This window comes from Columba livia, chromosome 4, assembly GCF_036013475.1.
Source record: "Columba livia isolate bColLiv1 breed racing homer chromosome 4, bColLiv1.pat.W.v2, whole genome shotgun sequence".
NCBI lineage: Eukaryota > Metazoa > Chordata > Aves > Columbiformes > Columbidae > Columba > Columba livia.
Genome location: NC_088605.1, coordinates 71835895 through 71850381, shown reverse-complemented (window position 1 = coordinate 71850381; position 14487 = coordinate 71835895). Strand labels below are relative to the sequence as shown.

Genomic DNA, 14487 nt, shown 5'->3' with positions numbered 1-14487 from the left:
AGCAACTTGCCCTCTAATGCCAGCAGTTACTCCCCAGCCAGTCATTCACCTCCTACACCTACCTGGACATGGAAGGGTCGACTGAGAGTGAGGATGGATAGGGCTGCCTGAATCCACTCGAGATGGGATATACAGGCTGACCTTGCCTGAGGTCACAGAAGAAAGGAACCCATCAATCATACGATATGGTATTCAATAGTTACTCTAGAGTTACAAGCACTTGATGGGAACTCAGTAGTAGTCACAAAAAATAGGTGTAGGTAAAACTTCCAAGAGTTCTGCTGTATTCAAAGCTAATGAACACTTCGGACTTCCCTCGCTATTGAAATATTCCCAGTCCGGGTTTCCACTGGGGAAGAAAGCAAAACAAGTGGCCTTCCCCCCAAGCACACACACATGCACACACACACTCTACCCCTTTCTCACCTAGTTTTAAAAGCACTGGAATCAAATTTGGTTAGCTAGCTCTTAGGAAAGAGGCATTTTATCCCAAATAGTTCTACTGTAAATCAGTGCAAGAACGCCAGGCTGCGAACAGTCAAGCTAGAAAACTTTTTGACCAGTTTTATTAATTCTTGAAAAACTTAGGACTCTCTCCATCTGCATCTTCTAAAGTGAGGTACAAGCGGACAGCTTTTTCAAGAAAGTAGAAGTTTATTTGATTAAAAAACCCCACAACCACCTAAAAGCCCACAGCAACACAAGTACATCTTATCTACTTAAAGTTCAAACTAAAAGCAGCTTGTGTAAAATTCTTAGCTCCTCTATACTCCCACACACACAGAATATTCTGTAACCTGCCTGTTATTTGGACTCTCTCGTTTTTGCCATCATCACCACATTTTGGTTAACTTTCAGTTAGCGGCGGTTCAGGCTGTGACTACAATTAACACCCTGAAGTCGCATGCTATGGTAATGCAAAAAAATACCAGTTCAGCCCAAATACCTGAACCAGCCCAGAAAAACCATTGCATGCATCAATCCTGTTCACACAGTTACTTACTGACTGGCAGATCAGCTTTCAGTGGCAGGGAAAAATGGGATGTTGGCCTTTGTAAGGTTTAGGATACAGGTTTCACCCTTGGAGTATGTTAATGGAAATGAGCAGTGCTCAAAGGGAAAAAGCCATATAGCATAAGGGACAGCTGGGTACGTCTTGCCCTGATGCTGAACGCATCCCCAAGCATTGTAAGATCAGATCTTGTCTTTCCTCTTCTTTTCCCTCTTCCCTCCCCCCAGCCTCTGCATTGAGAAACCATTCCAAAGGAATGATTGGCCACATCTGGAAAATGAACACCAGAACTGCCCGGTGGTGGTGGGGAGTCAGCTGAGCAATGCATGGGGAGGAAGGGGGGAAAATAATAAGAAATATAAAAAGAGAGTCAGATACTTCCATATTTTAGCCTGGTATCTGATAATAATTTGTTCCAAAAAGGCATATGGCACTTCCTCAAAGATTTGCCAGCAATACAGCATTTCACCGTCTTCTGCTCTCTACTTGCCATGCCCGTTGTCACCTGGATCATGTTTCCCTCCCATAAACACACTAAACAACAACAAAAAAACCCCACAAAACAAAACAACAAACAAAAAACACCAAAAACCCAACCTGCATTGCTCATTGCATGGGCACAGATTAGTCAAGATACAGATTCTAAAGCCCTGAAATTGTTGCTGAGCTTCCTTATTCATTGCTCCAACAGATCCGAGGGCAGGTACCTATCTAACCCAAGCAGACCTGAAGCATCCTGCCAAGTTGATTACTCTGAAAATACCATGCGTTTCCCCCAAAAGGAAAATGACACCCTGAATGGCAAAGAAAGATCCTGAGAGGGCCAGTATTAGCCAGAGCAGCAAAATTTCCCAAGGACAGAGCCTTCTCTCCATACAGACAATGTAAAAAGCAGCAGACTACAAAAGTTTGTTCGCCATTTTGGTTCAGTTTCAAGATTCCCCCACACATACACACTTCAAAGTTCCTTCTTACCTCCCCTCCCCTCAGTAATTGCATTTTTGTTTATTAAAAATTTACATTTAATTCCTTGAGAACTGTTTTCTGCTATCATTCCAAATGCCAAGAGCCACAAATCTGAGCCATAAGAAATACGAGACTTCAAAGTGCAATCTACACACTTCAATTTCTGTACGTGTTCAAAAACCAGATTCAATTCATTTCAAAGATGGGCATTTTTTGATCTTTTCTACTAAAATAACGTAGTAATTTCTTACAGCAGCAACACTCTTATTTTGTAAATGCTGCGATTGATTCAGCACCAGTGAATGGTGTGAACATGCACCTTTGTCTGAAAAGAAGCTAAAAGATCTTACCAGCCAAGAGGTGGTGTTATCTGTCCAACCCCCCCTGGAGACAAGGGATAGAAGGTAGGGAGATCAGGAGCTGGAGGATGCCTGGACATGCCTGTTAAAGAGCACAGAAGAACAAATGACTTTCCCCTTAAAATACTGCATGTGAGCTACAGTTCACAGCTTAAACAGCCAATGCAACAATGGAATTAGGGCTCTGGATAAGAAAGAACCACCTTGGTTAATGATAAAAGCAAAAGATTACCCATGTCACCTTTAAAATAATAACTTGTGCGTGATATTGCAATTAAAAGAAAAAAAAAACCAAAACAGAAGGAGGAAATAAATGTATGGGTAAGGATCTGTGCAGGTTTAGATCTCCCATAATGTATGTTAGGCAATAGTGTTCTCTCCATGGTTTCACCAAACCTGATCAGATCCCAAGGACCTTTTCTAACACAGCATGGAACAAGAGGAAAACAAAGCATTGTCAAAGAGGCAACACAGCAGAGCTATTAGATTGGGTAAATTGCTCCTTGTACATTTTCGCGGGTTCCCTTATGGATTCACAGATTTTGGAAACTTGCTACCACTGAGGATCAGTGGTTAATTAAGAATAATTTTCAGGCCTGTAATGGTCACACTTGATATGATTCATTTGGCTTCCAATTGTCACTCCAGCTCCAACTAAGCTCTTCATCAAGTTGACTCCTGTGGGCTCCAAGGTCAATCTGTTTTGCATTGGTACTATTTAATGGAAAAATAGAAGTCCCATCAGGAATGATCCATCAGCTCGCATTCCCCAGAACAGAGTCCTACAACTGCAAGAATCACCTCAAGATTAAAGCTAATCCTCGTCCCAAAAGGGTCTGTGGTCTCCATTCTTCACCTAAACCTTGTGCCCCCAGGAGACATGGAATTACAGTTGCAGAGGCCACAAAGACATTGCTTTATTTAAATGTGTTTGGGGAAGAGGGGGCTGGAGCAGAAGGAATTGTTAAGTCTACTTCACATGTTAAATCAGCTGCTTTAAAAGGGTATTAAATATTTATGTGGCGACACTCCAAAGGTCCAAGAATGAGTGTGTGCTACCTTGAGACTTGGTTTATAGATTGATGCTAGTGATTTATTCCCCCCTGCCCTAGTTTGTATTTAAATCTTCTGAATTTAATTACAAGGTTTGAAGAATATCTTTCAGGACTGTGAACAGGAAAGGATGGAAAACAATAGTGGTGGTGTTACTGTCTCAAAAAAGCTAAATTCTCAGACTTGGGACCACAACCAGAGTGAGGATCAAATTTCTGGCCAGTTGAATTTTTAAAGGTGTGAAACAGCTGGTTGCTGACAGGAGAGAGGACAGTTCTCTCTCATCTCTGGTGCCGGTTGATGCTCCTGGGATGACACGAGTTCTGTGCAGGTGTAGAGCCGCATTCCTGACCATGGAGATGACATGGCGCTGCTCTCTCTGCAGTTATCACCAGTCCAAAACTTCTGGCCTCTTACAGGGGGCTGCCAGCTACCTACCGCCCAGCAGGAGCACACACGGTTACCTTATGGTCAGTGCTCCCCAGAGCAAGATCTTGCTCATAGGAGGGTTATGGGAAAACAAAATGAAAGGGAAGAACAAAGTGACACACTTTAGCAAGGTGGTGGCTGTGTGTCCATCACAAAGTGCGGTGGGTGCAAGCGGCAGCATTGTGAAGATGCTGTGGACCCCCCACTGTCTCCCTGCTGGGGGATTTTGGCGGGAGGAGGGCACATCGGGGTTGGGGCACTGGGGCAGCGCCTCGCTCCAGACCCACAGCGGGAGGCAAGAACAGAAACAATGGTTGGAGGCGTTTGGCAGAGGACCTGAGGGAAAAAAAATCCTCTCTTCACAGCAACTGCATGGGCCACTTCACTGGGGCTGCTCCCACATGCCAGCGGCACCGAAATGGGGAGTATGGAAAGACCACACACATCAAGGAGACTGTTACAGCCAAAACCAGAAGTCTCCAGCCCATGTTATCCGTCCCCACCTCCGCCAGACGCTGAGCAAAGGGATCGAGAGCCTGTTCAGGAACACCAAAGGGACACGAGCTCCACGCCAGAGATGCCCCCGGCTTCCCCCCGGCACAGCCCCTTGGTGGCTTCTGCTCGGGGACGGGGACATGAGTGATGGGATGCACTGGGCTGGAGAAGGGAGAGGGCGAGATGAGGCAAAAGGAGGACAGGCAGCAGAAACCACACACCAGATGTTGTTCAGTTTGGATCTGCAGGAGAGGAGTACTGGGGGTAAAGGTGCAGAACTGGGGTGCAGTAAGAGGAAATGCTCTTGAGCTCATGGACTGCAGCAGCGGGGTGTGCCCCCACCATCGCAGCCAGCTTGGGCAAGAGGTGGAAATCCTGTACTCTAACGCGCACGGCACCCAAGGGATTTCAAGGAACGAGTGTGAATATCCTTCTCCTGGGCAGCGATGCAAAAGAGGAAGACAAATGAGGACAAGAGGTCTCCACTTGCTTCTTCCAACTCTGAAAATGATATTATACATGTATTTACAGGCCAGGCTTTCCAGGCAGAGTGCTTTTTGTATTCTTGCTCCTTAAAAAAACCCAACCAACTAATCAACAGAAAACACAAAGCCACAAGGCCATGGTATTTTCTGGATGTAGCCCATGTTATTATCCATATAGCAAGGCCAAAAGAAAAACTAGGCATTCAGGGAAAGTCAGAACTAAAAAAAGTCTCTCTCTCTGGACAATGGTGGCCAGATACCTCTGCAGATTAACAGGACCACTGTGCATGCCTACGTGTGCCCAGGTAAAGCAGAGCTTCATGCACTTGTCAACTAGGTGTCACACCACGTGGTCGTGGGAGATGTGTGTGTGCAGAAAGAGGCAGGGAGAGGCACCCTCCAGCCCCAGCATCGATAGAATTCATGCCCACACACCGACATTCGAACTACAGCAAACATCTTCATAAACCCTCTGCTCCCTCCCCTTCCCTCCTCACCACCAGCTCTACTGCGCAGGCTTCTCCTGCTCAGGCCAGTTACCCAAACCCTGGCTCAGACCCACACTGGCTGGGGTCAGTCTGCCCCTTGCACAACCATCACATTCCCCCCAGCTCCTGCATCCCAGGACAAGCAGCACACCCTCCCCGGGAATCCCCTGGGTTCGCCAGGCTGGAGCTCCCAGTCCAGGCTGGAGCTCCCAGTCCAGGCTGGATTCAGTATCTTGGACCTTTTTGGTGCCTCCCTGGGGGTCTCAGACTGAGCCAGCACAGGTGAGGATTGGGGGCGTGGGTTTTTGTTTGTTTTCACGAGTCCTTGAGGCGCAGGGAAAACTGACACCCGCAAGTTAGACACCTAAAACGATGCTATTTGCAGAAGGCAGCAGGCATGAGATAGTTAAAAAATGTCATGTTTGCAAAGCCTTAACTTGTGCAGGCTCAGAACTATATTTTATGGGCTACACTTCAGTTATACCAGCTGAGGTATGGAAGAATTTGGACAGACAGAATACAGGGGCATAAAATACAATTTTGAGTAAGGGGAAAAATGAAAGGTTTCAATAACACCACTAATAAAGTACTCCTGTTTTTGGGAAGGTAAGGGATGACTGCCGTTTCCACATCTGCATGCCTCAAGTCTTGGGCACTACATGGCATGATGAGGACTGGCTGTTGCTTACTGAGATTTTAAAATGTTCTGATGAGTAAAGCAAGCCTGAACTATCACATTAGAAAGAACATGAAGATCTAAACAGCCAAGTTAAATATCAGCATCACAGCAGAATTACTGTCTCTGAAAGCAGACATGCATGCCTGGAACCCTCCCTCTAAAATATGAAAAATCAAGCTATATCAGCAGCATGGGGGCGACACCAGGACCACTCTGCATCCCCACAGTGCTGGGATGGGGGAGGACTCACCTTGTTTGGAGCTGACGTCGGAGGGGATGTGAGATGGGTGTGACCCTGGGGAAAAGTGCTCATCGCTGTAGGTGATAAGAGGGGTGAGAGGGTGAACCGCATGAGAAGGCTGTACCACTGGCACCTTGTTTGACTGCAAGAGAAGAAAGAAATTAAATTAAATGGTGTTAGAGTGGTGGGGCTTCTGCATCAAAACAACAACAAAAAAAAAAGGCACTTCTAAAATGTGATGTTTATATATTTGTATTACTGAAGTTGGGGAACAGATGGACAGACACAACATTGAGGCTGGTGGATGGCAACCAGATTTGCTGCCAGAACCACGGGTGCCTGAGGAGGGATGTGGGTGGTGAGGAAATGCAGGAAAATGGGTGGGGGGTGGGAGCAGGAGGAGAGGTGTTTGGGAGACATGGAGATGGGGCCGGGGAAGCGGCAGCTGGAGAGCCACAGGGCAGGAGGAGCATCATGCTGGGCTGGCGGGCACCATGGACCAAGGGCTGTGAACAAGGGATGGCAGAGCCAGTGGCAGCGCCCAAGAAACTCCTCAGTTATGGGATCAGCATTAAAAGAAAAAAAAGGGGTTTAAAGTGCAGGCTTGCCACATACCCAGCCTTAAGAGCAACTCAAGCTTCCTCCACTCCACTCCTCTCCATAGCCCTCCTGCATGGCCATGGCATGGTGTGGTGGGGACAAGCCCCCAGTGTTTCCAGATGGTATGGTGAGTTTTTTCCCTTGAAATTTTACAAACTTTGGTTGAAATCTCTTGGTCTCTGTAGCAGGTAACTAAAAACCCACCCTTAAAAGCCTAATTTCATACATAAGTGGTTGGCAGCGGCCTCTCAGAGGGGTCAATTAGGAAGCAGACGTGCTGACTGCCTGGAGGTGGCTGAGAGGTCTCTTGCCACATCACATAAAAGAGAAACCAAAGTGCTACAAACGACCGATAGGGTCCCAAAACGGTGACATCCATGCAGGCCAAGACACAGGCTTCCCTTCAGCCCTTCCCGCAGAGGTGCAGGGGAAGGAACACTTGGCGTGATGCCGCCCAAAATCATGCTCTGGGATCAAGGCTGCAAGACAACAGGGCTCATCCGTCTGGAAGAAATGCTGCTTGAAACACAAGTTGGTCTCCCCATGGTGGGAAGAGCCATAGTGATGATGCCACCATGTAACAGGCGCTCTTCATTTGTACCTCGCCACTCCGCCCTTCCCCTTAGCAAAAATAAGTATACCACAAACAGGTTTTTAATAAAATATGACAAAAAAAAGGAAATAATTAAAAAAAAGTTATCCTTCAGACAGAAACGGTGATAAAACTCAGCAAGGACAGCCTGTCAAATATAAGGATTTAAGAAAATCATTTAAGAGCACAATGAAATTAATTTTCTTTGAGTTCACTATCGAAATCCCAGCACAAACAGATGTTAGGACAATACTCCAAGTATAAACCCAGGATTTCTCTAGACTTCTGGAAGCAAAAGGGTTATTGAATGGACAACTCAATTTATTGTTAAGGCTGGTAGGAGTAGAGGAAAGGGAGCAAATGGGAACCAGTGCAGCATTTTCTGCTTGCCTTGTTTCCAGAGCACCACCTTAAGGAACTTGCATTAGCAGGCGGTATCTTCTTAATGTCTGACCTATCCCTCCAGTCATATAGCTCAGAATCTGGTGCCATGAATTTTTGCTAAATTATGCTATCCTTGCTCTCCTCTTAATTTTACGGTTTTCAACACAGATTTGCTTTCCTGTGGGAAAGAGATAAGAACCTGAGGATTTTAATTTAAGCTTCGGCCTTGTCTTATATTTTGCAAGATGGAGAGAGAAAGCAGTGCTAGTAGGTGTTTAAAAGCCAACAAGCATTAGGTCCATTTTTGTGACCAAATAATAAAAGCAATATGAATTCTCAATAATATATATATCAGCTGAGTTGTAAAGGGGATAGTTCAGTGTGCTATTCATCTTCCCTGTCTGTAAAAATTCAACAAAAAACTGATGCCAACAAATTTCAGATGATTTACAAATCAAGCCTCTGTCTTTAGCTACGAGACTGTGGGCCAGCCCACCATTCAGCAATGCCTTTATCAACAATAAACTGTATATTATGAATAAAGATCAAGCAAGAGATGTATTTAGGTCACACACACAGCTGCTAATCAGCATTAATTTCTCAAAATTTAGTAATTAACATTTTGTATTATACTGGATGTAATTGTCATGCAAGCCCGTGGTATCAGGGTTGCTTGCTTTCAGAAATCACCCATTTGCACTTCGAGCAAGCCAATCCCCCCCGTATCCCCTCGCTCTCCAGCATCCTGCAGATCTTATTTTATTTTCTAATTCTCAGCACCTTATCCCCTAAGCCCAAGGCAGCAGCTTTCAACGGGCAAAGGAACCGTGAGAAGTCAGGAGAAAAGCAAACCGCTTGTCAGTGGGCTTAAAATTAACATATAAACGGGTCGTATCTCCATTAAGAGCGTTTGGGGATCTGTAGAGCCAGAAACAGGAAAAAAAAAATAGTAACAATAAATAATAACAATAACAAAAACTGTCTGGCCTACCCGCCCCATGCTGCTGAGGAGGACTCGGGTAGATCTGGCAGCTAAATCCTGGTGGGCACCCAGGTCTGCCAGTGGATGGAGGCTGAGGATGATCCTCTATTCCTTGTGGTCCCCCCAGGATGACCACAGTGATTGACAGGGGGAAAAAACACAGGGCAACACATGCAAAATGAAACGAGGATGAGAAAGGCCTGATGACGTATTTTCCAAAAGCCCTGCAGACTAAATCGGTTCTGCTATGGCAGCTGTCCCACAAGACAACCCAGATAGGTTATGTGTGCCCTCCTACCAGAAAGGGTTCAGGGCAGGAGACCAAGACCTCATATGCAGTCCTGGATGTCCCTCTCGCCACCCCTAGGCCAGGGTGAGATGAGGAGCAGATGGGGCCCACGCACCTTGGCTGCCCCATGGATGCTCGCCCAGACTCTTTGCCCTGGGGACATCTGGACAGGGGATGATGCCAAAGCCCCTTCTAATGCCTACTGCTCGCAGTGGGCATTACCACACCAGAAGCTTTTCAGGGCTGCATGACATGGCCAAAATCCCATCTCACACTGAAGCACAAGACAGTGTTGATTAGAATCCTCCTACTGCAGCTCTGTGTCTTTTCCCACTGGCTTCTCCTCCTCCCACAAACATGCCATCCTTACTACATTACATTTGTCTCTCCAAATCTGCTGAAAATGGTGCATAAATCTGCAGAAACAGTTGAGCGACTGACAGAGACTTGAACTGAGTGACCACTCATCTGGGTCAATGTGGTCTCCATGCAGGGGTAACTGAGTCCTCCACGCTTCGCTCAGCCACTGCTAACCAGGTCAGCAACCACCAAGGCTCTCCTCGACACACTCAATGTCACCTACGTCTAATATAGGCACAGTTTGCAGACCAGCTTTTCTCCTTAACACAACCTTAAAATCTTCTCCTGCAAAACCCAATCAGTCCACACGCCTTCAGTAGGTCAATTACATAATTACCCATTGTCCTACATGAGGTTCTTCAGTATTTCAGTACAGAAATTATACTTCATCCACCCACCAAAAGGCAATATTTTAGTGCAAGTTGGTACCTAAGCAGCTTCTAGAAACACAATAAAGTAGATAAGGATGCAATTCTCATTTCCAAGAGAATCTGAAGAAGCTGGACATTTGTTGAAATGTTTCCTAACACAACTCAAACGCTACATTTGTGATGTACACCACATCAGTCTAGTCCCTTTCATTAAACTCTGGGCCTAAGCTTCTTCATATGACCTGGTAAGTAAAGAAAACTGAACCTACAGCCTAGCTCAAGATCTAGGAATTCGAAAATAAATAAATAAATAAATAACAATGAGGACTTCTGGTTTACAAACCTGAAGACCTTCTGTTATGCTTTAAGGTGCCTTGTCATGCACGTCTCATAACCAGTCATTAACATTAAAGGTTAACAGCAAAAGGATCACCCATGGCTGTTGGCCTGGGGACACCCAGCTGTGCCCCAAGGGACACAGCTCAAAGGGACACTTGCTCTGAGTGACTAAACCTTGGTGGCGTCCATCTCAGAGGGCACGGGCCCACCAGGGCTCCAGTTCCAGTGCGCAGTCTTGCAGCACAGCCTGTGGCAGCACCCTTTCGGACTCAAGGGACCTCTCCCCAGGGCACTTCTGCTGCTTGGACATTTGCTCATCAGCTTCGCCTTCTCAACCAGTATTCTTCATTTCATATGCTGAGGCTGAGGTGAGGCAGTGGAGGAAGGGGACAGTCCCCTGAAGGGACAACAACAGGGCAAACAAGCAGGACTGGCAAAATATACAGGCTCTGGAAACAGCAGGAGATGAATTATTTGGCCAGCTAGTGCTAGGATGAAGCTGCTATTGGGTTTTATGACTGACCTGAAAAAAAAACAAAATCCCTAATAAAATGCTGTTGGGCAAAGGGTAAGAGCTCACAGGAGAGGGACCCTGACCCAGCAGTCAGCATTACCCCAGCAGGAGCTTCACTGTGCACCACAGACCAGCTTAAAACTGTTGTTGTGTTTAAGTAAAGCAGGAAAAAACACGCAGTTTGGTACAAGAACAAGTGTTTCCCTTGCAAACAGCAGTCACGGTCAGCAAGTGGTAAGGCTTGAACTGTACTTGGGCATTTTGAGAAGGGCAAGGATGGGGGGAAGAATTCCTGCTGCTGCAGCATTGGCACAGCTGCTGCCACACGGCTGGGTAACCCCTGCAAGGGCTCTGCACTGGCAAGACTGTACCTGGGCTCGCAGAGTTCCTCACCATTTTAAACATGTGCCTGTCCCCTGATCCACTTTGAGACAGTACAAATTAATCTCTGTCGAGTTGATGGTGAAACGCTGCATCTCGGATTTCATCTGAAACCAGGAAGTTTTCCCTCATTTTTGAAATCCTTCTGAAGAAAAGCAAGACTACCAGAAACAAAAAAAACAAAAAAACCCAAGCCATCCCCAAAAATTTAGCTAACGCTTCAGCAAAGGCCTGCACCTGTAAGGTATCCTACATGCAACATGTGTGCTAAAACTATAAAAAGCCTGAGACAGACATGGCAAAAATGCCTGTAGGTCAGCGCCAGGCGAGGCGGGTGGCTGGGAGGTCCCGCTGGAGCTGGAGGGACCATTTGTTCCAGCTGCTGCACAGAGTAGATATTAAATTAATGACCCTTCAAAGGACATTCATTTACAAAGGCGGTCACAGACGGGCAGGGAGGTTTGCAGAGAACCCCAAGCAAGTGAGCCCCTACACATGAGACCCAAGCGTCCCGGGGTCAACACCCAATGAGGTGCTGGGTTCATTTTTGGTTTGGTTTTCCTCTTTTCCTTAAACATAAAGCTGCTTTGAAAAAGCAAAAAAAGGCCCCAGTCTTTCCCTCTCCTGTCAACAAGTTGTACATTGGGTACAGGCATTAGCAGATGGTCTTCTCAATTCAAACTAAAATAAGCCAATTTAAAAACCAAAACTAAAACAAGCCAACAACAAAACAAAGGAAATTTAAGAATGGAAAAACGCACGCACATTCCATTTTGTTCCCGAAAGAGAAGGCTATTTAGAAACAAACGTGGCTTCAAGTTTTTGACAGCAAATGTTAAATTCAGGGGGAAAGCACAACAAGAGAGAGCTCCTCAAAAAAAAACAGAAGACCAAACAAACAACAACTAAACCAAAGCAAAATGACAAACCAAAACAAACAAAAAACCAACGTGCCAAAAAAACCAACCAACCCCAAGTGGTTCCACTATTGCTATAACGGTATCTCAAAATAAAAGGACGAAAGACTTGTTGGAGGATTTGGGGATACCTTGACTTTAAGAGACAAGAAAAATCCATCCTTTGTTAGCCTATTTATCTTCTAGTTTCCAGAGCCCTGAAATCATCCTTAAGCAGAAGGTTTTGGCAAACCCAGAAGACGGCTATTTCAGTTGTCCTCAAAATAGCGATAGCATTTAAACGGCTAAACTAACTCTGCATTTATGCCTTTGCTGACCAGCTGTTGCAATAAAAATGCAAGACCAAGAAGAATGTAGTTTTGGAGCAATGTCAAAACCAGGCCTGTGTTCATCACAGACAAGCTTTAGCACATGCAGACCAGAAGTGGAAGAAAAGGAGGTAACAGCAAGGTGTTTTGGTCAGAACTAGGTTACCGATAGATGAAACAAGCTCATCAACAACAGCAATAATTGCAATTACAATTTCCCACCTCCCTGGGAGCCATCACATAATGTCCTTCCATGGACAATTTTGCAGAGGATTTGCAGAAAGCTTGATATATAGACAGCTCAGGTTACTCTCGCTCATCCCCAAACCATCTATTTAGAGCAAATAGTTTTATGTCAACAGCCAACCTCCTTCTAGGCTCTTAACAGCAGAGATAATTTTATGCCTAATTTTCAAAACCTTCTGCAATCCTTAGACAAAACAGTTGGGAAAACAACATAGCAGGTCTTGGGGATGGTGGCTTTGTAACTTTACTTTTAGCCACACCTGAAGCCAAAATGAGCAGGGACAGGAAAACATGTTCACAGTAACACCCCACTCACAGGAAACAGGGGCTTAGGAATATTGTGATTTATTAAAGCCAAATAAAACAAGAACAGCCTTTTTACCCTGCTTCACAACTCAGCAATGGGAGGCCATTTATCTCACTGACCTTTCGTGCTTAAAAACAGCGGGGGTGACACCCCAGGGACTCGCCATGGTAAGGATGCAAAGTGAAACGCCGCATCTACTCCGATGCAAAGATTTACAGCTTTGCAACTGCTAACACTTAGCCAGAGCAAAACTAGAGTCAAAATCGCATGTTTTGGGGAGTAGACTGATGGCTTGCTAAGGTCAGAATAAAACCTCCTGGTCCCCCTTTTCCTCACTCCCTGTACTTCAGTGCTTCACGATGTACTTAAGTTATATTTAGTGCTGGGAGCCAGGGAAGGGGAGAACAAGAAAGTTAATTTAAGTCAGTCATTGAAAGCTTCTCCCCGTTCCCAGGACACATTGCACCAGGCGACCACAGTCACAGCGTCCCAGGAGACCCCTGGGAAATGGACAGAAGAAGCTGCCAGCACATCAGCAGGCGAATGAGACACCCAAGACCCTCGCTAGACCTTCCTGTGGTTATTCGGGAGCATGAAAAGTTTGTGCCCTTTTTCCAGTCTCCCAGCCCGCCTTGCTTTTTGGGAAGCTCAGCAGCAAGTGGCTGTGGCAAAGAGGGTGTCCCGGCTGGAAACACAGGCAGCGTATGAGGAGAGGCAAGAGGAGTCAGAGCAAATCGCTCTGCCTGAAGCCCGAAGGGTCGGCGAGTACAACAGCCACAGGAGCATTGCAAAGAAAAGAGTAAATGCGATTTGATAAAGCCTGGGATAAGCATCTATCTAGACGGATTACAATCAGTATCCGGATTCAGGTTAATTGCAGTGTTAGTGAGAAAACATCGTGCTAATGCCTTGTCTACATTCTTGTCTTTTTCCATCTTTTTCTTCCGCCTCCCCTTCAACCTTGGAAATTAATATAGCGCAACTGTGACGCGTTTTTGCTGAAAAGGTGTAATAAACATATGAGTTCCCTCAAGACAGCTTTAAGAACACGGGTGTTGAATCTCTGACAGAAACATGCTTTATTTCAAGTGTTCATTAAGCACCGCCATTAAGTAAGTGATTAAAGCACACCCAGTATTAAAATAGCTTGATTAGAAATCCCCTGCTATCTCTGTTTTCTTCTCTCCCGTGACTTTTTAATTAGTTTGTTCTCGCCTGCTCAGGAAGGCTGTTGGGAGACCTGGAGTGCTGGTGAAGCACGCAGGGAGCCAGGCAGGTCTCGCAAGGCTCCGATTGGGGAAGGAGAAGCCCCTGTTTAAGTACCGCAAGTTCACATATACACAGATTATACTTAGTTTTGCACAGCCCGTTAGTTTTAGAAATATGTATTAATGACTGACAGGGCATTAAATTGCCAGCAAAGCCACATGCTTGCAGGGAAAGCTTTCCCCAATGCAAAATATTTTGCAATGTTTTGTTTCATTCTCCTGTCTAACTGCCAGTAAGTGCTCTGCAGTTTGCCAGCCGATGCTCATTTGAAGCTCCAGTTACTACAGGACGGTCCTTTGCCCATCCTGGACAGTTCATCTTTTTCCTGATGTAAATATGTGCATCAAGAATCCTGCACCCAACAAGCAGCAACCTGCAGCATCAGATCACACACTCAACCCCAGGAGTCACTAAGCACCCC

The 14487-nt window shown here is 45.7% G+C and overlaps 1 protein-coding gene across 9 annotated transcripts in view; it reads right to left on the bottom strand.

Annotated features, from left to right (window-relative positions):
• LEF1 (lymphoid enhancer binding factor 1) overlaps positions 1–14487 on the bottom strand; it is a 68009-nt gene that overhangs the window by 22582 nt on the left and 30940 nt on the right. For 5 of the 9 annotated variants that reach the window (XM_065062770.1, XM_065062768.1, XM_065062769.1 and 2 more), the window contains 3 exons: positions 6217–6349; positions 2329–2419; positions 63–146 (listed from right to left, as the gene is read on the bottom strand). In XM_065062770.1, the coding sequence (XP_064918842.1) occupies positions 63–146; positions 2329–2419; positions 6217–6349 (308 nt within the window). The remainder of the gene's footprint in view (positions 1–62; positions 147–2328; positions 2420–6216; positions 6350–14487) is intronic. The other 4 variants (XM_065062772.1, XM_065062774.1, XM_065062771.1 and 1 more) reach the window with 1 other exon arrangement.